The sequence below is a fragment of the Carcharhinus amblyrhynchos genome, unplaced genomic scaffold (assembly GCF_965287045.1).
Source record: "Carcharhinus amblyrhynchos unplaced genomic scaffold, sCarAmb.v2.hapA scaffold_420, whole genome shotgun sequence".
NCBI lineage: Eukaryota > Metazoa > Chordata > Chondrichthyes > Carcharhiniformes > Carcharhinidae > Carcharhinus > Carcharhinus amblyrhynchos.
In genome coordinates, this window is record NW_027650160.1 from 2809 (window position 1) to 30737 (window position 27929).

Here is a 27929-nt window from a genome sequence, read left to right on the forward strand (position 1 = left end):
GCATCATGTGATCCTCAGGAGGGGTGTCGGAGGAGGGTGAGGGGTTGTCCCGCTGGCATTGGCAGTCAGACTGCCAGCTGAACACACGGGTGTCTGCTGTAGGCTAGAGCCGGGCGTCCGGTGATGCGCAGTGGCACCGTTGAAGTCTCCGGGAGACCGGTGGAGGCGCACCGTCAGCAGCGAGCCCCGAATCTTGGCCTTCTCGATCTCGGAGAGTTGGCGGTGGTGGGAGGTGCCGCTGCCCGAGGGGGGGTCCAGGCATCGCCTCAGCTGTCGCTGGTGGAAGCGTTCTGAGCGACCAGGCCTCAGGCTGTCCTTGCTGGAGCCGGGCCGGGGGGTAAGGGGCTAAAGCCAGGTCCTCACGGTTCCTCAATGGCCTCAGAATCTTGGTCCGGACCGGAGATTCCAGGCTGTTCTCAGCTTTCCGCTTCTGTACACGGGGAAAAGAGGGAAAAGGAGCTTCAATACTGAACACCCAGGGGAAGGGGCTTCAATACTGAAAAGTCACACACACCAGGGCATGAACAAATGTACAGATTCATAGGAGCAGACCACTCAGCCCTGGAGTATCCCTGCTACCCCTTTTCAATAAGATCATGGCTGATCTAATTGTAACCGTGACAGCCACATCCCTGCCAACCCTCTACAACAATCCTCTTCACTATTAACCACCTGCCAGTCTTGGTGCCATCTGCAAACTTGCTTAACATTCCCCGCACTCTCTCATTTCGGTCTGTAACAAACAATACTGGATTCTTGTGATACACCATGGGACACCATCCTCCAGTCGCTCAAACAGCCTCCTACCACCTCCTGTTACATAAGAACATAAGAAATAGGAGGAGTAGGCCATCTGGGCCCTTCGAGCCTGCCCCGCCATTCAATAAGATCATGGCTGATCTGTCGTGGCTCAGTTCCACTTTCCCGCCCTCTCCCCATAACCCTTAATCCCCTCTCTTATCAAAAACCCATCAACCCGCGTCTTAAAAATATTTAGCGAGGCAGCCTCCACCACTTCAACGGGCAGAGAATTCCAGAGATTCACCACCCTTTGAAGTGAAGAAGTTCCTCCTCAACTCCGTTCTAAACCGCACCCCCCCCCCTTATCTTGAGGCTGTGCCCCCTAGTCCTACTGTCTTTTTTGAGCGGGAAGAGTCTCTCCACCTCTATCCTATCCATCCCATTCATCATCTTATACGTCCCAATGAGATCTCCCCTCATTCTTCTAAACTCTAACGAGTACAAGCCTAGTTTATTCAGCCTCTCCTCATAGCTCAACCCCCTCAACTCCGGTATCAGCCTAGTAAACCTCCTCTGCACTCCCTCCAAGGCCAAAATATCTTTGCGCAGGTGCGGCGCCCAAAACTGCACACAGTACTCCAGCTGCGGCCTCACCAATGCCCTATACAGCTGCAGCAAGACCTCCCTACTTTTATATTCAATCCCCCTCGCTATGAAGGCCAGCATCCCATTCGCCTTCCTGACCACCTGCTGCACCTGCAAGCTGGGTTTTTGTGACTCATGCACAAGGACCCCGAGGTCCCTCTGCACCGTCGCCAGTTTCTCATCCAGCTGCAGGCTGGAGTGCAGCACGATGGCACAGTGGTTCGCGCTGCTGCCTCTCAGCACCAGGGACCCGGGTTCGATTCTCAGTTTGGGTCATTGCCTGCGTGGAGTCTGCACATTCTCCCCATGTCTGTGTGGGTTTCCTCCAGTTTCCTCCCCCAGTCCAAAGATGTGCAGGTTAGGGGGATTGGCCATGCTAAATTGCCCCTCAGTGTCAGGGAGTCTAGCTAGGGTAAATGTGTGGGGTTGCGGGAATAGTGCCTGGGTGGGACTGTGGTTGGTGCAGGTTTGATGGGCCGAATGGTCTTGTTCTGCACCGTAGGATTCTATGACCTCACCGAGTTTCCCTCGATTCTGTTCTCAGCCAGTTCTCCCATGTGGGACCTTGTCAAAAGCTTGGCTGAAACAAAACAAAAATCAACTGAACTTCCCTCAGCCGCACTCAATCAGATTCTCAGAAAACTCCAAGGAATTCCTTAGGCGTCTCCCTGTCCTGACCAAGCCGTGCTGACTATCCCTGGATAACCCGCGCCTTTCCGAGTGGAGTTAATTCTCTCCTTGGGAATTTCGTCCCGTGCACCGATGTTGAGACTCAGCTGTCTGTAACCTTCTGGCTCATCTCGATCACCCCGGGAGCAGGACATCCCGACTTTTGAAATCAATTCCCCTCACGATAAACAACGACATTCCATCGCCTTTCCCAATGACTCACTGTTCCTGTGTTCCAGCCTTCTGTGATTCATGCAGCAGGACACCCAGATCCCTCTGTAAGCTCTCACTGTTTAGACAATAAGCTTCTTTATGATTCTTCTTGTCAATATGGACCATTCACACTTTCCCGCACGATACTCTGCATGCCAGAGCTTTGTCCACTCACTGCACCAGCGTCCCTTTGATCTTCTTCACACTGTACTGTTTTACTGACTCTCATATCGCTCGCAGCTTGACGGTTTATCATCATTTGGCTACTTGTGCAGCCGCTGACACACACTCAGGGCTGCCCAGTACTGGAATCATCTCCCAGGGGACAGAGTGTATTTTGCAAGCGTAGCCTCACTTCCTCTGGGGAGAAGCAAAAACAGGAACAGGAACATGCTCAAGCCTGTTCCCCTTTTTTCAGTTATCCGGAAGTGTACAGCTCCCTGCTGCTTTCCATGTAGAATCCTTACACTGCAGAGGGAGGCCACGTGGCCTATGGGGGCTGCATCAAATCTCTGACAGAGCATCGCACCCAGGCCCTATCCCCACAGTCCCACTCACTTACCACGGCCAATCCACCAAAGCTGTACACCTTTGGACTGTGGGAGGAAACCCACGCAGACACAGGGAGACTGTGCAGACTCCAGATAGTTGATGCGGGAGTGGAACCAGGGTGCCTGGCGCTGTGAGGCAGCCAGGTTAACCACTGTCAATGTCCCGACAGGATTCAACCCGTCACCATACTTTCTTTCTGAAGCTCACGGCAACCCTTTGAAAGGGAGAGTGGGACTAGAAGCTTCCACAAGTGGCCTCTCTTTCAGCCGTACCCAACCTCGGCACAAGCTGCAGATTGCTGAAACTCAAAGGCAAGTTTATACAGTCAAATTCAACATCAAACCACTTACTGTTCGGAGGATCTGTTCCCTCACCAACTTTATCTGTGAATAGACAACGAAGCAAAGGACAATGAGGACAGGCTGAGAAGCGAATAACACATTCCAAACCCACAGAGCGGGGAGCAGCGGCACTCCCTCGGCACTGACCCTCCCACAGTGCGGCACTCCCTCGGCACTGACCCTCCCACAGTGCGGCACTCCCTCGGCACTGACCCTCCCACAGTGCGGCACTCCCTCGGCACTGACCCTCCCACAGTGCGGCACTCCCTCGGCACTGACCCTCCCACAGTGCGGCACTCCCTCGGCACTGACCCTCCCACAGTGCGGCACTCCCTCGGCACTGACCCTCCCACAGTGCGGCACTCCCTCGGCACTGACCCTCCCACAGTGCGGCACTCCCTCGGCACTGACCCTCCCACAGTGCGGCACTCCCTCGGCACTGACCCTCCCACAGTGCGGCACTCCCTCGGCACTGACCCTCCCACAGTGCGGCACTCCCTCGGCACTGACCCTCCCACAGTGCGGCACTCCCTCGGCACTGACCCTCCCACAGTGCGGCACTCCCTCGGCACTGACCCTCCCACAGTGCGGCACTCCCTCGGCACTGACCCTCCCACAGTGCGGCACTCCCTCGGCACTGACCCTCCCACAGTGCGGCACTCCCTCGGCACTGACCCTCCCACAGTGCGGCACTCCCTCGGCACTGACCCTCCCACAGTGCGGCACTCCCTCGGCACTGATCCTCCCACAGTGCGGCACTCCCTCGGCACTGACCCTCCCACAGTGCGGCACTCCCTCGGCACTGACCCTCCCACAGTGCGGCACTCCCTCGGCACTGACCCTCCCACAGTGCGGCACTCCCTCGGCACTGACCCTCCCACAGTGCGGCACTCCCTCGGCACTGACCCTCCCACAGTGCGGCACTCCCTCGGCACTGACCCTCCCACAGTGCGGCACTCCCTCGGCACTGACCCTCCCACAGTGCGGCACTCCCTCGGCACTGACCCTCCCACAGTGCGGCACTCCCTCGGCACTGACCCTCCCACAGTGCGGCACTCCCTCGGCACTGACCCTCCCACAGTGCGGCACTCCCTCGGCACTGACCCTCCCACAGTGCGGCACTCCCTCGGCACTGACCCTCCCACAGTGCGGCACTCCCTCGGCACTGACCCTCCCACAGTGCGGCACTCCCTCAGCACTGACCCTCCCACAGTGCGGCACTCCCTCAGCACTGACCCTCCCACAGTGCGGCACTCCCTCAGCACTGACCCTCCCACAGTGCGGCACTCCCTCAGCACTGACCCTCCCACAGTGCGGCACTCCCTCAGCACTGACCCTCCCACAGTGCGGCACTCCCTCAGCACTGACCCTCCCACAGTGCGGCACTCCCTCAGCACTGACCCTCCCACAGTGCGGCACTCCCTCAGCACTGACCCTCCCACAGTGCGGCACTCCCTCAGCACTGACCCTCCCACAGTGCGGCACTCCCTCAGCACTGACCCTCCCACAGTGCGGCACTCCCTCAGCACTGACCCCCCGACAGCGCGGCACTCCCTCAGCACTGACCCCCCGACAGCGCGGCACTCCCTCAGCACTGACCCCCCGACAGCGCGGCACTCCCTCAGCACTGACCCCCCGACAGCGCGGCACTCCCTCAGCACTGACCCCCCGACAGCGCGGCACTCCCTCAGCACTGACCCTTTTTCGAGCGTTCTGTTCTGCTGCTGCCAGTTTCTTCTTCCTCAGAAGGAGGTAGTCGAATTTTTTGCGTTTGGACAGAACTTCCAGACGGCGCCTGGCAACCTCGATGGCCTGGACCCTCCGGCTGTGTTCCTCCTGTTTCCTGATGGCCTCTGCTATCTGCCGCTGCCTCACAATCTCACTGCTGTCCTTCGGACTTAACCCCTTCTTCGCCTGGGGGCGGGAGACGGGGGAGCAGGGGGCGGGGAGGAGGTGGGTAGGGGAGGTGGGTAGGGAAGGTGGGGGAGACATGTTAATCTCATGGCATTCGCTTCCTGTCACTAATCTCCAAAAGCCACACTGAGCTGACTGCTCCTGATTCAGGGGTAGTTTCACTCCCTCCCTGCTGCACCCACCCACATTGCCAAACTCCCCCTCACACTCACCAGGGCCAGTTTCTGTCGATCCTGTTTCACACATTTCGGACACTCCCAGCAGTTCGGCAGCTCCTTACTGATGATTCCCAAAGAAATGTTCATCTGTCATTGGGTCAAAGATGAAAGGTCAGCAGCTGGACACCACCTTTTATTCCCCTCCCGTCCCCCCCCAACAAGGTCCACAGATCCTGAAAGTGGAAAAGCTGGGGAAGAAAGGTGTGCTTGCCTTCATCGGCCGGGGCACTGAGTTTAAAAATTGGCAAGTCGTGTTGCAGCTTTATAGAACCTTAGTGAGGCTGCACTTGGAATATAGTGTTCAATTCTGGTCGCCACACTACCAGAAGGATGTGGAAGCTTTGGAGAGGGGACAGAAAAGATTTCCCAGGATGTTGCCCCTGGTACGGAGGGCATTAGGTATGAGGAGAGGTTGGAGAAACTTGGTTTGTTCTCACTGGAACGATGGAGGTTGAGGGGAGACCTGATAGGAGTCTACAAGATTATGAGAGGCACGGACAGAGTGGATAGTCAGAAGCTTTAGTTCAGTCGGGGCAGCATGGTCAGTGCAGGCTTGGAGGGGCCTGTTCCTGTGCCGTGCCGTTCCATGTTCAAGCAACCACACCACCTGAGCCCCCCCACCCCCGCAGCGTCGCCCTCCCACCACCCCCCCCCCCCAACACTGCAGCGTCACCCTCCCCCCTCCTCCCCACCCTCCTTCATCACCTTCAGGCAGCCAGGGTGCACAATCTCACTGCAGGATGAGCATTCCATCAGCGTCCCGCGAACAGTGTTGTGCTCCCCCTCAGCGTTCTGTCCCACCTCCTCACAGATCATACACAGAGCCGTGTGCGGCAGGATAGGCTGTGAGAGAGAGACAGAGGACAAAACAGCACGTTAACCGGGGCAGAAGGGGGGAGGAGAGGCACCCGCACGCTCCCCACACACACACCCACACCCCTCCACACACACACCCGCGCGCTCCCCCCCTCCACACACACACGCGCGCTCCCCATCCCCCCCACCACACGCTCCCCATCCCCCCCAACCTCGCGCTCCCCATCCCCCCCCAACCACACGCTCCCCATCCCCCCTCGCTCATGCCCCCCCACTCCCCATCCCTCCCCCACTACCCATCCCTCCCCATCTCCAGCCCCCCACTCCCCATCCCCCCCCAACTCCCCCCCCCCCCCCCGCCCCCCGATACTCCCCCACTACCCCCCCGCCCCCTCCCCCCTGACTTACTGCTTCACACTGCCTGAGGACACAGGACTGCTTCATCCTCCCGGGACCCCCGAACTTCTTCATGTCGCGGCAGTAATGGCAGACCCCACACTCGGTGCGCCGGCACGACTCACACCTCTTGCACCTCGTCCTCCGGCGCCGTGACCCCGGGGTGGGCTTCAACATGGGGGGCTTAATGATGGGCAGGGGGGGCGGGCGAGGCTTCGGACGGCTCGGGGGCTTGGTCTGAGGCAGGGGGTGGGGGGGGTGGTGGGAGAGAGAGAGAGAACGGGTGATTAATCAGACAGGTAGAATCACACCCAAACCCCACACAAGGCCTGACCCTGACCCCCACCCCGCCAGGGAGACCCTCCTCACCTTGTCTCGCTTCTTTGGCCACCTGATGATTGGAGATCCTGAGCAAGCCAGCTTCGGGTCATCATTCATATGATCTTCCAGAACTTTCTGCAACGGAGAGGGAGAGAGACAGGAATGTGTCAGGGCAGCATCACAACTGGATACTCACACTCACACGCCAGCTCCGAACCCCACACCAAAACCGCCAGCGCCGGGGGCCAGCGCCGCAGCAATGCACTGTCGGAAGGTCAGAGCCGACGGGAGGGTGGGAAGCTCAGTCCATCTAACCTGCATCTCTCGGAGCAGCGAGTCAGGATCTAGCAGTCCGGATGGGACACATCTCTTGTGCTCGGGCAGTGACTGCAACTTTTCAAGGAGTGCCTGAAGACCAGTCTGCTCAAAGTGGGTCAGGTGGATCCAGTGCTCAAAGGGAGAATCCTGGGAGCCCACCGACCCCGCTCCACTATCCAGGGACTCCGATGAGGGGCTCCTCTTGAGGCTCCGGCTCAGGCCTCGGATGCTCGGCAGGAGGCCATTGCGGTCTGCTGATACGTCCGAGTGTGCCTTGCGTAGTGACAAGCGGATCCTCTCGCCAACTTCCTCATTCTCTTCCTCCTCCTCCTCCTTCACACCATCACCATTCTCAGTGTTATCAGAGTCTGTGTCATCATCTGCAGAGACAAGGGATCAGTATTAGCGCATCATAGCAGAGTACAGATATCTCCCTGAGAGAGAGAGAGAGGGGACTGAGAGACACCAGTCAGTGTACAGATATCTCCCTGAGAGAGAGAGAGAGAGGGGACTGAGAGACACCAGTCAGTGTACAGATATCTCCCTGAGAGAGAGAGGGGACTGAGAGACACCAGTCAGTGTACAGATATCTCCCTGAGAGAGAGGGGACTGAGAGACACCAGTCAGTGTACAGATATCTCCCTGAGAGAGAGAGGACTGAGAGACACCAGTCAGTGTACAGATATCTCCCTGAGAGAGAGAGGACTGAGAGACACCAGTCAGTGTACAGATATCTCCCTGAGAGAGAGGGGACTGAGAGACACCAGTCAGTGTACAGATATCTCCCTGAGAGAGAGAGAGGGGACTGAGAGACACCAGTCAGTGTACAGATATCTCCCTGAGAGAGAGAGAGAGAGGGCTGAGAGACACCAGTCAGTGGACAGATATCTCCCAGAGAGAGAGAGAGGACTGAGAGACACCAGTCAGTGTACAGATATCTTCCTGAGAGAGAGAGAGGGGACTGAGAGACACCAGTCAGTGTACAGATAAGAACATAAGAAATAGGAGCAGGAGTAGGCCATCTAGCCCTTCGAGCCTGCCCCGCCATTCAATAAAATCATGGCTGATCTGAAGTGGCTCAGTTCCACTTTCCCGCTTTCTCTCCATAATCCTTAATTCCCTTGCCTACCAAAAACCTATCTACCCAAGTCTTAAATATATTTAGCGAGGTAGCCTCCACCACTTCAACGGGCAGAGAATTCCAGAGATTCACCACCTTTTCAGTGAAGAAGTTCCTTCTCAACTCTGTTCTAAACCGCCCCCCTGCTTATCTTGAGGCTGTGCCCTCTAGTCCTACTGTCCTTTCTGAGCAGGAAGAACCTCTCCACCTCTATCCTATCCATTTCCTTCATTATCTTATATGTCTCAATGACATCCCCGCTCATCCTTCTAAACTCTAACGAGCACAAGCCCAGTCTATTCAGCCTCTCTTCATAGCTCAACCCCCTCAACTCCGGTATCAGCCTAGTGAACCTCCTCTGCACTCCCTCCAAGGCCAAAGTATCCTTGCGTAAGTACGGCACCCAAAACTGCACACAGTACTCCAGCTGCGGCCTCACCAGTGCCCTGTACAGTTGCAGCAAGACCTCCCTACTTTTATATTCAATCCCCTCGCTATGAAGGCCAGCATCCCATTCGCCTTCCTGACCACCTGCTGCACCTGTCGGCTGGGATTTTGCGACTCATGCACAAGGACCCTGAGGTCCCTCTGCACCGTAGCATGCTGCAGCTTTTCGCCCTGTAAGTAGTAGTCCCTCCTATTATTCCTACCAAAGTGGATAACCTCACACTTGCCAACACTGTATTCCATCAGCTAGGTCCTCGCCCACTTGCTCAGCCTATCTAGATCTCTCTGCAGACTTTCCACACCTTCCGCACAATTTGCTTTTCCACTTATCTTTGTGTCATCGGCAAATTTCGACACCATACACTCGGTTCCCTCCTCCAGATCATCTATATAAATGGTAAATAGTTGAGGCCCCAGCACCAATCCCTGGGGCACTCCACTAGTCACCAGCCGCCAATCCGAATAGCACCCATTGACACCCACTCTCTGCCTCCTATTTGACAGCGAATCCCCTATCCATGCTAACACCTTACCCCCAACTCCATGCCCCCTAACCTTCTGTAACAACCTTTTGTGCAGCACCTTATCAAACGCCTTCTGAAAATCGAGAAACACCACATCCACCGGTTCCCCTCTGTCTACCGCACTAGTCACATCCTCATAGAATTCCAATAAATTCATCAGACACGACTTCCCCTTAACGAATCCGTGCTGCGTCTGCTCTATTAAACAATTCTCCTCAAACTGCCTCGCTATTTTCTCTTTGATGACGGATTCAAGCATTTTTCCAACAACAAATGTTAAACTAACCGCCTTATAATTCCCTCCCTTTTGCCTGCTACCCTTCTTAAACAACGGCGTAACATTAGCCGTTTTCCAATATCTCCCTGAGAGACAGAGAGGGGGGACTGAGAGACACCAGTCAGTGTACAGATATCTTCCCTGAGAGAGAGAGGGGGCTGAGAGACACCAGTCAGTGTACAGATATCTCCCTGAGAGAGAGGGGACTGAGAGACACCAGTCAGTGTACAGATATCTGCCTGAGAGGAGGAGGAGAGGGGACTGAGAGACACCAGTCAGTGTACAGATATCTCCCTCAGAGAGAGAGAGAGAGAGAGGGGACTGAGAGACACCAGTCAGTGTACAGACATCTCCCTGAAAGAGAGGGGGGCCTGGGGGTATGGGGGTGTGTCTCTTACCAGGAAAGTTCGGGCCAGTTCTGGAGCGCGCTGATTATTTTTTACTCATTCAATGATGGATGTCATTGGCTGGGCCAGTATTTATTGCCCATCCCTAGTTTCCCTTGGAGGGTAGTTGAGAGTCACCCACATTGCTGTGTCTCTGGAGTCACATGTAGGCCAGACCGGGGTAAGGACGGCAGATTTCCTTCCCTAAAGGGAACCAGATGGGTTTTTCCGACAATGGGTCATCAGTAGATTCAAAATTCCAGATATTTTTCATTGAATTCAAATTCCACCATCTGCCGTGGCGGGATTCGAACCCGGGTCCCCAGCTGCGTTTCTGGATTAATGTTCTAGCCATAATACCAGTAGGCCATCATCTCCCCGGGGAGGGAGGAGAGACCCCCCCCCACCCCGTCTCCGAGTTTCAGAGTGTTTCCATCGGCACAGGGGTGGGTTGCGGGGAACAGGCTGTGACGTGAAGCTGAGGCAAGGGGAAGAGGACAGGAACTCACCAACAAGCTGCGACTCCCTCTGGAACTGTTTGGTGAGGTATGAACATTTGGTCAGGAAGAAGACATATCTCTCTACCACGTACCAGCACATCTCAAAATAAAATGGGTAGCGGAACTTGGAGGGGACCTGCCGGAGAGAACGGCACGTCACTCAGGGCTACCAGACACTCACCAACCACCCCCTCCCCAAAACCCAAAACCTTCCCCCCTCCCCAAAACCCAAAACCTTCCCCCCTCCCCAAAACCCAAACCCTTCCCCCCTCCCCTAAACCCAACCCTTCCCCCCTCCCCAAAACCCAAACCCTCCCCCTCCCCAAAACACAAACCCTTCCCCCCTCCCCAAAACACAAACCCTTCCCCCCTCCCCAAAACCCAAAACCTTCCCCCCTCCCCAAAACCCAAAACCTTCCCCCTCCCCAAAACACAAACCCTTCCCCCTCCCAAAACCCAAAACCTTCCCCCCTCCCCAAAACCCAAAACCTTCCCCCCCTCCCCAAAACCCAAAACCTTCCCCCCTCCCCAAAACCCAAAACCTTCCCCCCTCCCCAAAACCCAAAACCTTCCCCCCCTCCCCCAAAACCCAAAACCTTCCTCCCTCCCCAAAACCCAAAACCTCCCCCCTCCCCAAACCCAAAACCTTCCCCCCTCCCCAAAACCCAAAACCTTCCCCCCTCCCCAAACCCAAAACCTTCCCCCCTCCCCAAAACCCAAACCCTTCCCCCCTCCCCAAAACCCAAACCCTTCCCCCCTCCCCAAAACACAAACCCTTCCCCCCTCCCCAAAACACAAACCCTTCCCCCCTCCCCAAAACCCAAAACCTTCCCCCGTCCCCAAAACCCAAAACCTTCCCCCTCCCCAAAACCTTCCCCCCTCCCCAAAACCCAAAACCTTCCCCCGTCCCCAAAACCCAAAACCTTCCCCCTCCCAAAACCTTCCCCCCTCCCCAAAACCCAAAACCTTCCCCCCTCCCCAAAACCCAAAACCTTCCCCCCTCCCCAAAACCCAAACCCTTCCCCCCTCCCCAAAACCCAAACCCTTCCCCCTCCCCAAAACACAAACCCCTTCCCCCCTCCCCAAAACACAAACCCTTCCCCCCTCCCCAAAACCCAAAACCTTCCCCCGTCCCCAAAACCTTCCCCTCCTCCCCAAAACCTTCCCCTCCTCCCCAAAACCCAAAACCTTCCCCCCTCCCCAAAACCCAAAACCTTCCCCCCTCCCCAAAACCCAAAACCTTCCCCCCTCCCCAAAACCCAAAACCTTCCCCCTCCCCAAAACCCAAAACCTTCCCCCCTCCCCAAAACCCAAAACCTTCCCCCCTCCCCAAAACCTTCCCCCCTCCCCAAAACCCAAAACCTTCCCCCTCCCCAAAACCCAAAACCTTCCCCCCTCCCCAAAACCCAAAACCTTCCCCCCTCCCCAAAACCCAAAACCTTCCCCCCTCCCCAAAACCTTCCCCCCTCCCCAAAACCCAAAACCTTCCCCCCTCCCCAAAACCTCTCCCCTCCACCCTGCCGCACCGACCGGCCCCCTCTCCCACCACCACCACCACTGGGCTGACCAACACCCACGCCCCCACACTCCCCCTCACCCTCGTCCTGTCCTCAATGTTGTGAATGCGGAGCTGCGTCGGGATGTTGAAGCTGTGCAGAAAATTCCCCCCGAACACCAGCGTGTCCTCCGGCGTGTAAACAGCGTGGATCCACCCTGTAAGGGGGGGGGGGGAAACAGAGGGGATACAGTTAGAAGTACTGTTTCTGGTGCGCCATACAGACAACGCATACTGTTCATAGAGTGCACACATGGCTCCGGTTTCCTCCCATAGTCTGTGCAGCTTAGGGTGGATTTGCCACGATAAATTGCGCGAGTGTCAGAGGAATTTGCAGGGTAAATATAAACTAACAGAAAACAAAATTACAGCACAGGAACAGGCCCTTCAGCCCTCCAAACCTGCACCAACTGAACTAAAACCCCCTCCCCATCCGGGGACCCTATCCCTCTATTCCCATCCTATTCATGGATTTGTCCAGACGCCTCTTAAAACTCACTATCGTATCCGCTCCCACTCCCTCCCCCGGCAGTGAGTCCCAGGCACCCACCCCCCTCTGTGTAAAAAATCTGCCTTGTACATCTCCTTTAAACCTTGCCCCTCGCACCTTAAACCTGTGCCCCCGAGTAATTGACTCTTCCACCCTGGGAAAAAGCTTCTGACTATCCACTCTGTCCGTGTCTCCCATAATCTTGTAGATTTCTATCAGGTCTCCCCTCAACCTCCAGTGAGAACAAACCAAGTTTCTCCAACCTCTCCTCATAGCTAATGCCCTCCGTACCAGGCAACATCCTGGTAAATCTTTTCTGTCCTCTCTCCAAAGCCTCCACATCCTTCTGGTAGTGTGGCGACCAGAATTGAACACTATATTCCAAGTGCGGCCTCACTAGGGTTCTATAAAGCTGCAACATGACTTGCCAATTTTTAAACTCAGTGCCCCGGCCGATGAAGGTAAGCATGCCGTATGCCTTCTTGACTACCTTCTCCACCTGCATTGCCACTTTCAGTGACCTGTGTACCTGTACACCCAGATCCCTCTGCCTATCAATACTCTGAAGGGTTCTGCCATTTACTGTATATTTCCGATCTGTATTAGACCTCCCAAAATGCATTAACTCACATTTGTCTGGATTAAACTCCATCTGCCATCTCTCCGCCCAAGTCTCCAACTGATCTATATCCTGCTGTACCCTCTGATGGTCCTCATTGCTATCCACAAATCCACCATCCATAGTGTCATCCGCAGACTTACTAATCAAACCAGTTACACTTTCCCCAAATCATTTATATACATTATGAACAGCAAAGGTCCCAGCACTGATCCCTGAGGAACAACACTTGTCACAGCCCTCCATTCAGAAACACACCCTTCCACCGCTACCCTCTGCCTTTTTTGACCGAGCCAGTTTTGAGAGGTTACGGGAGGGCTGGGTGGAAATGTAGTCAGTGTAGACCTGATGGGCCGAATGGCCTCCTTCTGCACTGTAGCATTTGGCCCATCAAGTCTGCACCGACACTAATCCTACTCAGCCCCTATCCCCATAACCCCATATACTTACCCTGTAAGTCCCTGAGACACTCAGGCAATTTATTATGGCCAATCCACCTAACCCGCACATTTTTTGGACCGTGGGGGGTAACTGCAGCAGCCGGCGGAGACCCACACAGACACGGGGAGAACGTGCAGACTTTGCACAGACAGTGACCCAAGCCGGGAACTGAACCCGGGTCCCTGGCGCTGTGAGGCAACAGCACTAACCAATGTGCCACCCCAATTAGGAGCAGGGAGACTGAGTCCTCAAACTTCACAACCTGAGAAATGCGAGCTCTGCAACGAAAGACACAAACCACCAACTGCAGACACGGCTGACTGTGCAGTGTGGCTGGGAAGAAGCTGACATTCACATCATATCATCATCCCCAGGTATGAAGAAAGCTGAGATGATCATGGTGCAGACAGAGAGTCTCTGATATCAGGGTGGATGGGGTGACCATCCTGAAGGAGATGTTTGATGTTAAGTTTCATTCTCAGAATCCCCCCTGCTCTCCCCCAGGGGTCCCGCTGTGCTTACCTGAGGGAATGAGGAAGGTGTAGCCCTGTTTGAGTTCAATTCGCTGGCACTTCTCCACCTTGTCCCCCAGGAAGATGTCTCCTTGCTTCCCGGACAGCACCCAGCTCTCGTAGATCTCCAGGTTGAGGGGAGTGGGGGGGATGAGCCAGAAGATCTGTGGAGACAGGAAGTGAGAGGCACTGACCAGGGTGTTCAGGGCTGGTCCGCGGGGCAGGGGAGAGGCACTGCCAGGGGGTGGGGGGGGGTGGGGGGGGAGCTCAGGGCTGTTCCGCGGAGCAGGGGTGGGCAGGGGAGGGGCTGCTGGCCTACCTTGCCACCTCGGTGAATATGATACCACACTGATGTGCCACCAAAATCCACATGGAAATCCGTGTAGCAGCCTCGTACACTCATTAAACAGTACCTGCCGCAAGAGAGAGAGAGAGAGAAGCAGGTAAAACACCCACTCGAACACACTTACTGCCTTAGTGGGGTTTGGGGAATCTGAAGGAAATACACTGGCACGCAGATCGGTGTGACGCCCCCACCCACCGCACCCCCCCCCCCCAACTCCTGGCACACCTCCACAGCCCCTCAGACTCGATGCTACAAGAGGGTGGGTAATCTGCAGGAATTCCCACCGCACCGCGCCGCGGGTGAACGAACGTACTTCCGGACTTTCGGATATTTCATTTCCGTGATGGCATTGGTCGACTCAGTCTGCTTCTCCTTGAGGTGGCGGGGCCAAATGTTATCCACCCAGTCCACCAGGTCCACCTGCAGCACAAAGCACAGCGACATATCAGAGGCAGCAACACAGGGACGGGGGGAGAAAGAGAGAGAGAGAATCTGGGAGGAAGGGGCACAAAGAGAAAGAAAGAGGGGGACACAGAGAGAGAGACAGACAGACAGACAGGGAGTCTAGGTGGAGAGTACCACACATCCCGATGCCTCGAGATGCTATGTAGTGGTGAGACCCTGCCTACATGGAGGGACATCAATAGGAACAGAAGCAGACCATTTGAGGGCGAGGGATGCTGAGGCAGCTCTGTCGCTCTGCGCTGTCTCACCGTGGCGGGGCGGGTGGGTCAGGGAGGGGGCGTGGGGAAGGGGAGACACTGGGGCTCTCTGTCGCTCTGCACTGTCTCACCGTGGCGGGGCGGGTGGGTCAGGGAGGGGGCGTGGGGAAGGGGAGACACTGGGGCTCTCTGTCGCTCTGCGCTGTCTCACCGTGGCGGGGCGCTGGACGATGTTCTCCAGTTTGGTGTGACTGAACTCCAAGCTGATGACGTTGTAAAGTTTCTCTCTCTCCGCAGCCGGGGTCTCATAGTATTTCACCCACTGTGCCATTGTCATCTCAATGCCCTTCTGTGTGTTCACATCCATCACATCCACCATCCTCCGGCTCCCTGCACAACACAAACACACAACCAATCAGGGGGAGAAACAGGCCATTCAGCCCTTCCAGTCTGTTCAATCCGATCACAGCTGATCTCTCCCTGCTCTCCAATCCGCCTCCCTCCTGTCCCCCAGATCCCTTTACATAAGAACATGAGAAATAGGAGCAGGAGTAGGCCATCTAGCCCTTCGAGCCTGCCCCGCCATTCAATAAGATCATGGCTGATCTGTTGTGGCTCAGTTCCACATTCCTGCTCTCTCCCCATAACCCTTAATCCCCTCTCCTATCAAAAACCCATCAACCAGCTTCTTAAAAATATTTAGCGAGGCAGCCTCCACCACTTCAACGGGCAGAGAATTCCAGAGATTCACCACCCTTTGAGTGAAGAAGTTCCTCCTCAACTCCATTCTAAACCGCCCCCCCTTTATCTTGAGGCTGTGCCCCCTAGTCCTACTGTCCTTTCTGAGCGGGAAGAGTCTCTCCACCTCTATCCTATCCATCCCATTCATCATCTTATACGTCTCAATGAGATCTCCCCTCATTCTTCTAAACTCTAACGAGTACAAGCCTAGTTTATTCAGCCTCTCCTCATAGCTCAACCCCCTCAACTCCGGTATCAGCCTAGTAAACCTAGTAAACTTTACCCCATCAGAAATATATCTGTCTCCTCCTGGAACCCATTCAATGCTTCATATTCCACCAGGCGATAGGGCAGCAACTCCACAAATTCACCCCCCCCCTCTGTGAGGAGGAGTTCCTCCTGATCTCAGTTAAATCTCTCACCTCCCAGCCTATATTGGACAGAACACTGAATGCAGGAGTTGGGGCCACTGTGTCCGCCAGTGACATAGAACATAGAACACTACAGCACAAACAGGCCCTTCGGCCCACAAGTTGTGCCGATCACATCTATACCTACCAGGCCTATCTATAACCGTCAATCCCAGTAAATCCCATGTACTCATCCAGAAGTCTCTTAAAAGACCCCAGCGAGTTCGCCTCTACCACCACCGACGGCAGCCGATTCCACTCACTCACCACCCTCTGAGTGAAAAACTTACCCCTGACATCTCCTCTGTACCTACTCCCAGCACCTTAAACCTGTGTCCTCTCGTAGCGACCATTTCAGCCCTGGGAAATAGCCTCTGAGAATCCACCCTATCTATTCCTCTCAACATTTTATAAATCTCTATCAGGTCACCTCTCAACCTTCGTCTCTCCAGGGTGAAGAGACTTAGCTCCCTCAACCTATCTTCATAAGGCATGCCTCCCAATCCAGGCAACATCCTTGTAAATCTCCTCTGCACCCTCTCAATAGCTTTCACATCCTTCCTATAGTGAGGCGACCAGAACTGCGCACAGTACTCCAAGTGAGGTCTGACAAAGGTCTTATAAAGTTGCAGCATTACCTCCCGACTCCTAAACTCAATCCCTCGATTAATGAAGGCCAATACACCATACACCTTCTTGACCACATCCTCCACCTGCAAGGCCGATTTAAGAGTCCTATGGACCCGGACCGCAAGGTCCTTCTGCTCCTCTACACAGCAGAGACTCCTACCCTTGATATTGTACTCCTTCATCCTGTGGGTCCTGCCAAAATGGACCACTACACATTTATCCGCGTTGAAGTCCATCTGCCACTTCTCCACCCAGTCTTGCACCCTATCTATGTCACGCTGCAACTTCTGACATCCCTCCAGACCATCCACAACACCACCAACCTTCGTATCGTCGGCGAACTTACTAACCCATCCCTCCACTTCCTCATCCAGGTCATTTATGAAAATGACAAACAGCAAGGGTCCTAGAACAGATCCCTGGGGCACTCCACTGGTGACCAACCTCCATGCAGAAAAAGACCCATCCACAACCACTCTCTGCCTTCTGCAGGCAAGCCAGTTCTGGATCCACAAGGCCAAAGCCCCTTGGATCCCATGCCCTCTCACTTTTTCAAGAAGTCTTGCATGGGGGGCGTTATCAAACGCCTTGCTGAAGTCCATGTAAACCACATCCACTGCTCTTCCTTCGTCAATGTGTTCAGTCACATTTTCAAAGAACTCAACTAGGCTCGTAACGCACAACCTGCCCTTGACAAAGCCGTGCTGACTATTCCTGATCATACTAAACTTGTCTAAATGTTCATAAATCCTGTCCCTCAGAATCCTCTCCATCAACTTACCAACCACTGAGGTCAGACTCACTGGTCGGTAATTTCCCAGGCTATCCCTGTTCCCTTTCTTGAAAATAGGAACTACATCCACAATCCTCTGGAACCTCTCCCGTCTCCATCGACAATACAAAGATCATCGCCAGGGCCTCTGCAATCTCTTCCCTCACCTCCCACAGTATCCTGGGGTACATCCCATCCGGTCCCGGCGATTTACCTATCTTGATAGAATTTAAAAGTTCCAACACATCCTCTTTCTTAACATCCACATACTCAATCTTTTCAGTCTGCCCTAAACCTGCAGTACAACCTCCCAGGTCCTTTTCCACCGTGAATACTGAGGCTTCCGGTTCAACACAACTTCAACAAGACGTCCCAACTCCTGTATTCAATGTTCTGACCGATGAAACCAAGCATGCCGAATGCCTTCTTCACCACTCTGTCCACCTGTGACTCCACTTTCAAGGAGCTATGAACCTGTCCCCCTAGATCTCTTTGTTCTGTAACTCTCCCCAACGCCCTACCATTAACTGAGTAAGTCCTGCCCTGGTTCAATCGACCAAAATGCATCACCTCATTTGTCTAAATTAAACTCCATCTGCCATTCGTCAGCCCACTGGCCCAATTGATCAAAATCCCGTTGCAATTGGAGATAACTTTCTTCACTGTCCACTATGCCACCAATCTTGGTGTCATCTGCAAACTTACTAACCATGCCCCCTATACTGTCATCCAAATCATTAATATAAATGACAAATAACAGTGGGCCCAGTACCGATCCCTGAGTCACACCGCTGGTCACAGGCCTCCAGTTTGAAAAATAGCCCTCTACAACCACCCTCTGGGTGGCCAGCAAGCCAATTTTACGTCAATTTGGTGAACCTCCTCTGAACTCCCTCATATAACAACACATCTCTGCTCAAATAAGGAGACCAAAACTGGATCCAATCCTCCAGATGTGGTCGCACCAACACCCTGTACAATCGCAACAACACTTCTCTACTTTCATACTTCCTTTGCCTTCTTTATTACCTGCTGCACCCGCATGCCGACTTTCTGCAATTCATCGGCGGGCGCCCCGGACCCCCCCCCCCCACACCGCCCGGGAGGCGGGCGCCCCGGACCCCCCCCCCCCCCAACCACCCGGGAGGCGGGCACCCCGGACCCACCCCCTGCCTCACCGCCTGGGAGGCGAGCCCCCCTCCTCTGTCGCGGCTCCCCTGACCCCACCGCCCCCCTCCTCTGTCGCGGCTCCCCTGACCCCACCGCCCCCCCCCACCTCCTCTGTCGCGGCTCCCCTGACGCCCCCCCCCACAACTCTGTCGCAGCTCCCCTGACCCCACCACCCCCCCCCTCCTCTGTCGCGGCTCCCCTGACCCCACCGCCCCCCCCCCCTCCTCTGTCGCGGCTCCCCTGACCCCACCGCCCCCCTCCTCTGTCGCGGCTCCCCTGACGCCCCCCCCCACAACTCTGTCGCAGCTCCCCTGACCCCACCACCCCCCCCCTCCTCTGTCGCGGCTCCCCTGACCCCACCGCCCCCCCCCCTCCTCTGTCGCGGCTCCCCTGACCCCCCCCCCCCCTCCTCTGTCGCGGCTCCCCTGACCCCACCGCCCCCCCATCCTCTGTCGCGGCTCCCCTGACCCCACCGCCCCCCCCTCCTCTGTCACGGCTCCCCTGACCCCACCAACCCCCTCCCTCTATCGCAGGGCTCCCTCTGCCCAGCCCTGCAGCTCAATATAATTTACTCAGTTTCGCAAAAGTCTAAAGGAAGAGGAAGCGTTGATGGTGATAAAAGTGTACTCACCCACAAACATTTTCACATCGTTGACAGTGAAATCTGGATCTGGCATTCTGCAGAGAGAGAGACAAGTGGTCAGGAAGACAATCACAGAGGCTGTCTGTCCCACTGCCCCCATGCCAACTCTGAAAACTCAATCCAATTTATCTCACCATCTCTGTTTCTCAGGAATTTGCCTCCTTCCAATCTCCCCCTCCCGATTCTCTTTGATCCGTATCCCTCTGCTCCAGATCACAACAACTCACTGCTGTGTAAACAAACAATTCTCCTCATCTCCCCCACTCCCGATTCTCTTCGATCCGTATCCCTCTGCTTCCCGTGCTTTCTTGCCACCAGAGACAGGTTCTCTTCATTTGCTCTGTCCTAAAGTCACCGGTGAGCCTGACCTCAAATCAGCCTGCCCGAAAACATTCCAGATCTCCCGCTCTTTCCACATTAACTGAAGTCAGTTCCACATCAGTTCCATTTAATTCCTCCACTCCAAAGCCTCGCAGTACAGACTGCACAGGGGCACCAAGGGTCCCGTACATTTGGGGCGGTCAGGCAGGGTGCTGGATGGATGCCAGGTAGAGGAGTTCACCCAGCCTGCGCCAGTGTGGCTCAAGTGCAGGTGCCCCAGATCAGTGACCGCGCTCAAATCCCCCCCCACTGACCCCAAATCCCAAAAACACTCACTTGATTCCGAGGCCGTCCTTCTTTCTGAAGATGAGCGGTGATCTCAAACCATCGCGCTGGACATACTCAAAGGTGAAATCTGTTGGGGTGGCAGAGGGAGACGTGTCAGAATGTACATGACAGGGTCAGGTCATGACCTTTCACCTTCGGGCAGGGGGACGGGCAGGCGCGCCAGGGCAGGGGGACGGGCAGGCGCGCCAGGGCAGGGGGACGGGCAGGCGCGCCAGGGCAGGGGGACGGGCAGGCGCGCCAGGGCAGGGGGACGGGCAGGCGCGCCAGGGCAGGGGGACGGGCAGGCGCGCCAGGGCAGGGGGACGGGCAGGCGCGCCAGGGCAGGGGGACGGGCAGGCGCGCCAGGGCAGGGGGACGGGCAGGCGCGCCAGGGCAGGGGGACGGGCAGGCGCGCCAGGGCAGGGGGACGGGCAGGCGCGCCAGGGCAGGGGGACGGGCAGGCGCGCCAGGGCAGGGGGACGGGCAGGCGCGCCAGGGCAGGGGGACGGGCAGGCGCGCCAGGGCAGGGGGACGGGCAGGCGCGCCAGGGCAGGGGGACGGGCAGGCGCGCCAGGGCAGGGGGACGGGCAGGCGCGCCAGGGCAGGGGGACGGGCAGGCGCGCCAGGGCAGGGGGACGGGCAGGCGCGCCAGGGCAGGGGGACGGGCAGGCGCGCCAGGGCAGGGGGACAGAAGGGGAGGTTCTCAGCATGCTAGGGTGGTCTTGCAGGAACAGGTAAGGATTCTGTCACCCTTTCCCTCCATGTATCGGACGAAGGTGGCATTGTAGATGTTGCTGTCCAGCTTCTCATCCAGGTCGAAGGTCCTCTTCCCCTCAATCTCGTCATCAGAAATCCCATCATCCTCATAGCGGCGCCTTGTCACTGCTCGCTGGGGGTGGGAGAGAGAGAAAAACGCACCATTAGGCAGAGGGGCAACACAGCACACAGCTCCCTCTGACTCACCCGCCCTCCCAAAGCGATACTCCATCTGACACAGGCACTCCTCCTGGCACGGTGCCCCCCTCTCTCCCAGCCAGAGCAACATTCCATCCCCACCTCCGCCCACAACCCCAGGCAGAGTAGCGCGCCTGACCGGGAGTGGGGGGCTGGAGGATAGAGATAGGGAGGGGTGTAGGGGCTGGAGGATAGAGATAGGGAGGAGTGTAGGGGCTGGGGGAGGTTACAGAGATAGGGAGGGGTGTAGGGGCTGGGGGAGGTTACAGAGATAGGGAGGGGTGTAGGGGCTGGGGGAGGTTACAGAGATAGGGAGGGGTGTAGGGGCTGGGGGAGGTTACAGGGATAGGGAGGGGTGTCGGGGCTGGAGGAGGTTACAGAGATAGGGAGGGGTGTAGGGGGCTGGAGGAGGTTACAGCAATAGGGAGGGGGTGTAGGGGGCTGGAGGAGGTTACAGAGATAGGGAGGGGTGTAGGGGGCTGGAGGAGGTTACAGAGACAGGGAGGGGTGTAGGGGGCTGGAGGAGGTTACAGAGATAGGGAGGGGTGTAGGGGCTGGGGGAGGTTACAGAGATAGGGAGGGGTGTAGGGGGCTGGAGGAGGTTACAGAGATAGGGAGGGGTGTAGGGGGCTGGAGGAGGTTACAGCGATAGGGAGGGGTGTAGGGGCTGGAGGAGGTTACAGCGATAGGGAGGGGTGTAGGGGGCTGGAGGAGGTTACATAAGAACATAAGAAATAGGAGCAGGAGTAGGCCATCTAGCCCGCCCCGCCATTCAATAAGATCATGGCTGATCTGTCGTGGCTCAGGTCCACTTTCCCGCCCTCTCCCCATAACCCTTAATCCCCTCGCTTATCAAAAACCCATCAACCTGCATCTTAAAAATATTTAGCGAGGCAGCCTCCACCACTTCAACGGGCAGAGAATTCCAGAGATTCACCACCCTTTGAGTGAAGAAGTTCTTCCTCAACTCCGTTCTAAACCGCCCCCCCTTTATCTTGAGGCTGTGCCCCGTAGTCCTACTGTCCTTTCTGAGCGGGAAGAGTCTCTCCACTTCTAACCTATCCATCCCATTCATCATCTTATACGTCTCAATGAGATCTCCCCTCATTCTTCTAAACTCTAACGAGTACAAGCCTAGTTTATTCAGCCTCTCCTCATAGCTCAACCCCCTCAACTCTGGTATCAGCCTAGTAAACCTCCTCTGCACTCCCTCCAAGGCCAAAATATCCTTGCGTAAGTGCAGAGATAGGGAGGGGGTGGAGGGGGCTGGAGGAGGTTACAGAGATAGGGAGGGGGTGTAGGAGGTTACAGAGATAGGGAGGGGGTGTAGGGGGCTGGAGGAGGTTACAGAGATAGGGAGGGGGTGTAGGGGGCTGGAGGAGGTTACAGAGATAGGGAAGGGGTGTAGGGGGCTGGAGGAGGTTACAGAGATAGGGAGGGGTGTAGGGGGCTGGAGGTTATTACAGAGATTCCCCAGCACATTCTGGGGAAGGTGGGACCTGTACAAACAGGACGGTTTGCACCTGAACCAGAGAGGCACCAATATTCTGGGAGGGAAACTTGCTATGGGTCTTCGGGGTGGGGGGAAATGAGCTGTAGTCCAGAAGCCAGTGTTGAGGATCGTGAGGTACTGAGGAAGGTATCAAGGTCACAGGAGTGTACAAGCAGACAGGGTGGTGGGTTAAAGTGTATCTACTTCAATGCAAGGACAATCCAGAATAAGGCAGGTGAACTTGGAGCATGGGATTAGTACTTGGGACTATGATGTCGTGGCCATTCCAGAGACATGGTTAGAACAGGGACAGGAACGGTTGTTGGCAGTTCCGGGGTGTAGATGTTTTCAGTAAGAGTGGGGAAGGTGGTAAAAGAGGTGGAGGAGTAGCATTGTTAATCAAGGATAGTTTAACGGCTGCTGAAAGGCATTTCGAGGGCGATCTGCCTACTGAGGTAATATGGGCTGGAGTTAGAAATAGGAAAGGATCGGTCACGTCATTAGGAGTTTTCTACAGGCCCCCAAATAGTAATAGAACTTTGGAGGAGGAAATGGCAAAGCAGATTATGGATAGGTGTGGAGGTCACAGGGTAGTTATCATGGGTGACTTTAACTTTCCAAATATCGATTGGAACCTTTATAGGTCGAATAGTTCAGATGGGGCAGTTTTTGTACAGTGTGTGCAGGAGGGTTTCCTGACACAATGCGTGGATAAGCCGACAAGAGGTGGGACCACATTGGACTTGGTACTGGGTAATGAACCGGGACAAGTGTTAGATTTGTTTCTGGGGGAGCACTTTGGAGATAGTGACCACAATTCGGTGTCCTTCATTATTGCAATGGAGAGGGATAGGGTCACACGGCAGGGCAAGGTTTATAATTGGGGCAGGGGTAATTATGATGCGATTAGACAAGAATTAGGGAGCATAAGATGGGAACAGAAACTGTCAGGTATGGGCACAAACGAAAAGTGGAGCTTTTTTAAGGAACAAATACTGTGTGTCCTTAATAGGTATGTCCCTGTCAGGCAGGGAGGAAATGGCCGAGTGAGGGAACTATGGCTCACAAAGGAGGTTGAATGTCTTGTCAAGAGGAAAAAGGAAGCGTATGTAAGGATGAGAAAACAAGGTTCAGTTGGGTTGCTTGAGGGTTACAAGGTAGCTAGGAATGAGTTAAAGAAAGGGCTTAGGAGATCTAGGAGGGGGCATGAGAAATCCTTGGCGGGTCAGATAAAGGAAAATCCCAAGGCTTTTTACTCTTATGTGAGAAATAAAAGAATGACCAGGGTGAGGTTAGGGCTAGTCAAGGATAGTGGTGGGAACTTGTGCATGGAGTCAGGAGAGATAGGTGAGGCGTTGAATGAATACTTTTCTTCAGTGTTCACTAAGGAGAGGGGGTCATGTTTTTGAGGAGGCGTGTGAGATACAGGCTGATAGGATGGAGGACGTAGTTGTTCTGAGGGAAGATGTATTAGCAATTTTGAAAAACCTGAGGGTGGATAAGTCCCCTGGGCCAGATGGGATACATCCTAGGATTCTTTGGGAGGCAAGGGATGAGATTGCGGAGCCTTTAGCTTTGATCTTTGGGTCCTCACTGTCCACAAGGAATGTGCCAGAGGACTGGAAAACAGCAAATGTTGTTCCTCTTTTCAAGAAAGGAAATAGGAATGACCTTGGTAATTATAGACCAGTTAATCTTACTTTGGTGGTCGGTAAGTTAATGGAAAGGGTCCTGAGAGATAGGATTTATGACCATTTGGAAAGATTCAGTTTAATCTGGGATAGTCAGCACAGTTTCATGAGGGGTAAGTCCTGCCTCACAAATTTGATTGAATTCTTGGAGGAGGTAACTAAGTGTGTAGATGAAGGTAGAGCAGTTGATGTCATACACATGGATTTTAATAAGGCGTTTGATAAGGTTCCCCATGGTAGGTTCATGAAGATAAGGTGGTGTGGGATGGAAGGAAATTTGGCCGATTGGATAAGTAACTGGCTGTCTCATAGAAGACAGAGGGTGGTGGTGATGGTGGTGGAGGGAAAATTTTCAGACTGGAGGCCAGTTACCAGCGGTGTACCACAGGGATCAGAGCTGGGTCCTCTGCTATTTGTGATTTTTATCAATGACTTGGAGGAGGGGGCTGAAGGGTGGGTTAGTAAATTTGCTGATGACACCAAGATTGGTGGAGTAGTGGATGAGGTGGGGGGCTGTTGTAGGCTGCAAAGAGACATTGATAGGATGCAGAGCTGGGCAGAAAAATGGCAGATGGAGTTTTACCCTGATAAGTGTGAGGTGATTCATAGGACAAACTTAAATGCAGATTACAGGGTCAACGGCAGGGTTCTGAGGAATGTGGAGGAACAGAGAGATCTTGGGGCTCATATCCACAGATCTCTGAAGGTTGCCACTCAAGTGGATAGAGCCGTGAAGAAGGCTGACAGTGTGTTAGCGTTTATTAACAGGGGGTTTGAGTTTAAGAGCCATGGGGTTATGCTGCAACTATACCGGACCTTGGTGAGACCACATTTGGAATATTGTGTTCAGTTCTGGTCACCTCACTATAAGAAGGATGTGGAAGCATTGGAGAGAGTGCAGAGGAGATTTACCAGGATGCTGCCTGGTTTGGAGGGTAGGTCTTTGAGGAAAGGTTGAGGGAGCTGAGGCTTTTCTCTTTGGAGATGAGGAGGATGAGAGGCGACTTAATAGAGGTTTATAAGATGGAGGGGGATTGATAGAGTGGACGTGCAGAGACTATTTCCTCGGGTGGATGTAGCTGTTACTCGGGGGCATAACTATAAGGTTGATGGTGGGAGATATAGGAGGGATGTCCGAGGTAGATTCTTTACTCAGAGTGGTTGGGGTGTGGAATATACTGCCTGCTGTGATAGTGGAGTCGGACACTTTAGGAACAAAGAACAAAAACAGCCCGGGAAACAGCCCCTTCAGCCCAACGAGCCCGCGCCGCCATTTTAACATTACCAGTCCCCCCTCCACCCATGACCCTTATCTATGATTATGGCATTCCACATTGAGGGGAACTAATTTAGGGACAATTTATTACCTCAGCCTAACAGCACATCTTTGGGGTGTGGGAGGAAACCGGAGCACCCGGAGAAAACCCACGCAAGCACGGGGAGAATGCGCAAACTCCCACAGACACTGGCCCACATCCATATGTCTGCACAGCAATCAGCGATAGTCACTGAGCTGTCGTACTGTGTCAGCCTGGATTTCTGACTGAGGGATATTGGCATCAAATGAGCTGTGGAACTTTCAAGTGGTTATTGGATAGGCACATGGAGCACTCCAGAATGATAGGGAGTGGGATAGTTTGATCTTGGGATTGGACATAGCTCGGCACAACATCGACAGCTGGAGGGTCTGTACTGTGCTGTACTGTTCTATATTCTACAGACGGGGATCGGGAGGGGCGGAGGGGGGTGCGGGGATCGGGAGGACTGTAGGAGCCAGAGGAGGTTACAGAGGGTCTGTCAGTGTGAAATGTATGTTTTGGAACTATACGCTGCTGATGTTGCTCGTTGTGACCCAATGCTGCCTTCCATTCGGACAGCTTTAGCTTTTAGCACAGCCTGCATGGGACCCTGGAGGAGGCCTTTGCTCACCAGCCTTCGGCTCCGGCACTCTGGTTCCACCTCTGGCTCCATCGCTGCAGCTCCACAGGCTGTCCAAATCCTTCTGGCGTGCTTGCTCTGCAATACCTGTGTTTCACACACCCAGTCTCCCTCGTGCCCAGAGCAGTGAAGCTTGCCACCAAATTCCTTAGCTCTCCTTATTTCAACCAATGTCGCTGTGTGGTTTTCTTAAAAGGAAATGTTTTGCGATGTTATTCCGTCGCAATGTCATGGGGACTGAATCGCTCACCCCTTGGCATCAGTGAACCTGTCTTCCTTCTGCCGCTGAAGGAGCCTCCCAACGGCGGTCTAATTTCTCGCCGCCAAGCTTGTGCTGTTTTCTCACAGTGGAATCGTTTGACCTTCCTGTTCCAGACTTTACCTTTTGCCTTTCAGAATTACTTCCCACCTTTCAGCAAATATCGCTCCCGCAGCCTTGCACCGACTTAGATCCTGTCATCGATGAAGAGTTTCCCTCCTTCCTCACATTCAGCCGTGGGGTTTCCTAGTGTCGCTTCCTCGGATGCACAGTGCCGCTGGGACCCTCGCGTGACCGCAGATGTTAGATTCCAATGCCTCTCAGAAGATCTGCAGTAATTATCCTGACTCTGCTGAGAGTGCGATGCTGGGGCTGTGCTGCTGTCCCGGGTTAACTTGTCAAGCTGCTCGGGTGAAGCCCTCCCCCAGGATTCCACTCACTCTCGCAGAAACTGGACAGAGCCAAGGGTTCTCTTCTGGCTGTTGTGATGCCCCCAGCCCTGGCTAACTAAGACTGTGCTGGACGCAGTGTCCTATCCAAGAGCTAACCGGACTGTCCCAGGCCTGGGTCACCGAGTCAGTCCCTGATTAACTGGGCGGTCCCAGGCCTGTCTGTTATCCTTGGTTAACCAGTCAGACTCTGGTTATCTCGTCAATCCCTGGTTAACTGCTCTGTCCAAGGCCTGATTTCTGTCCCCAGTTAACTGTCTCCCGTTAGTTAGTCAGCGCCTGGTTATCTAGCCAGTTCCTAGTTAACTGCTATCTCTCAGGCCTGGTTCCTGTCCTGGTTACCCGGTCAATCCCTGGTTAACTAGTTAGTCCCAGGCCTGGTTCCTGTCCTGGTTAACTGCTCAGTCCCTGGTTACTCAATCAACCTCTGGTTATCTGTTGTGTCCCAGGCCTGTCTCCTGTCTCTGGTTAACTAGTCAGTGCCTGGTTATCTGCTCAGTCCCTAGTTAACCAGTCAGCCCCTGGTTAACTGGTTAGCCGCTGTCTCCTGTCCCTAGTTAACCAGACAGCCCCTAGTTAACTAGTTAGTCGCTATCTACTGTCCCTAGTTAACCAGTCAGCCCCTGGTTAACTAGTTTGTCCCTGTCTCCTGTCCCTGGTTCTGTGCTGTGTCCCAGGCCCGGTTCCTGTCCCCGGTTATCCGCTCGCTCTCTGGTTATCCGCTGTTCCTCCGGTACGTGAGTGAGTGCCAGGCCCGGGGGGTAGCGCCCTGTCCCAGGCCCGGCCTTCACTCTCTCCTTTCCGCCTCTTCCCGGCCTTCAATCCGCCAAAACTGGAGCCCGGAGCCGCTTGGCCGCCATTTTGTGTCAGCCCCCCCCCTCTCCACACAAACACAGCCCGCGCCTGCGCGCGCCGGACCCGCCCCGACACGCCCAGCGGCCTTCCGCCATTGGACAGTCTGGCCTGAGTGACGGGTAGATTGTCCAGTCGTAGTGGGAAGGGGCGGTTATCTGCCTTCCTATTGGTTAGGACATGGTGATTGACGCAGGAAGAGGAGGTGCCCAATCGGGGAGGCTTCAGTGGGCACAGGGTCTCGCTATCCGATTGGT

General features: G+C 55.0%; 1 protein-coding gene across 1 annotated transcript; it reads right to left on the bottom strand.

Annotated features, from left to right (window-relative positions):
• Positions 1-27693, bottom strand: LOC145339354 (lysine-specific demethylase 2A-like). The gene is made up of 18 exons (XM_080183798.1): positions 26104-27693; positions 20788-20926; positions 20047-20125; positions 19378-19424; positions 15235-15413; positions 14675-14781; positions 14335-14428; positions 14026-14179; positions 11996-12111; positions 10408-10534; positions 7142-7524; positions 6875-6961; positions 6518-6742; positions 5999-6136; positions 5288-5380; positions 4860-5075; positions 3171-3203; positions 1-430 (listed from the first exon to the last, which is right to left on the bottom strand). The coding sequence occupies exons 1-18, from the start codon at positions 26143-26145 to the stop codon at positions 104-106; spliced, it is 2586 nt and encodes an 861-aa protein (XP_080039924.1). The 5' UTR covers positions 26146-27693; the 3' UTR covers positions 1-103.
• Between the last annotated feature and the right edge of the window lie 236 nt (positions 27694-27929).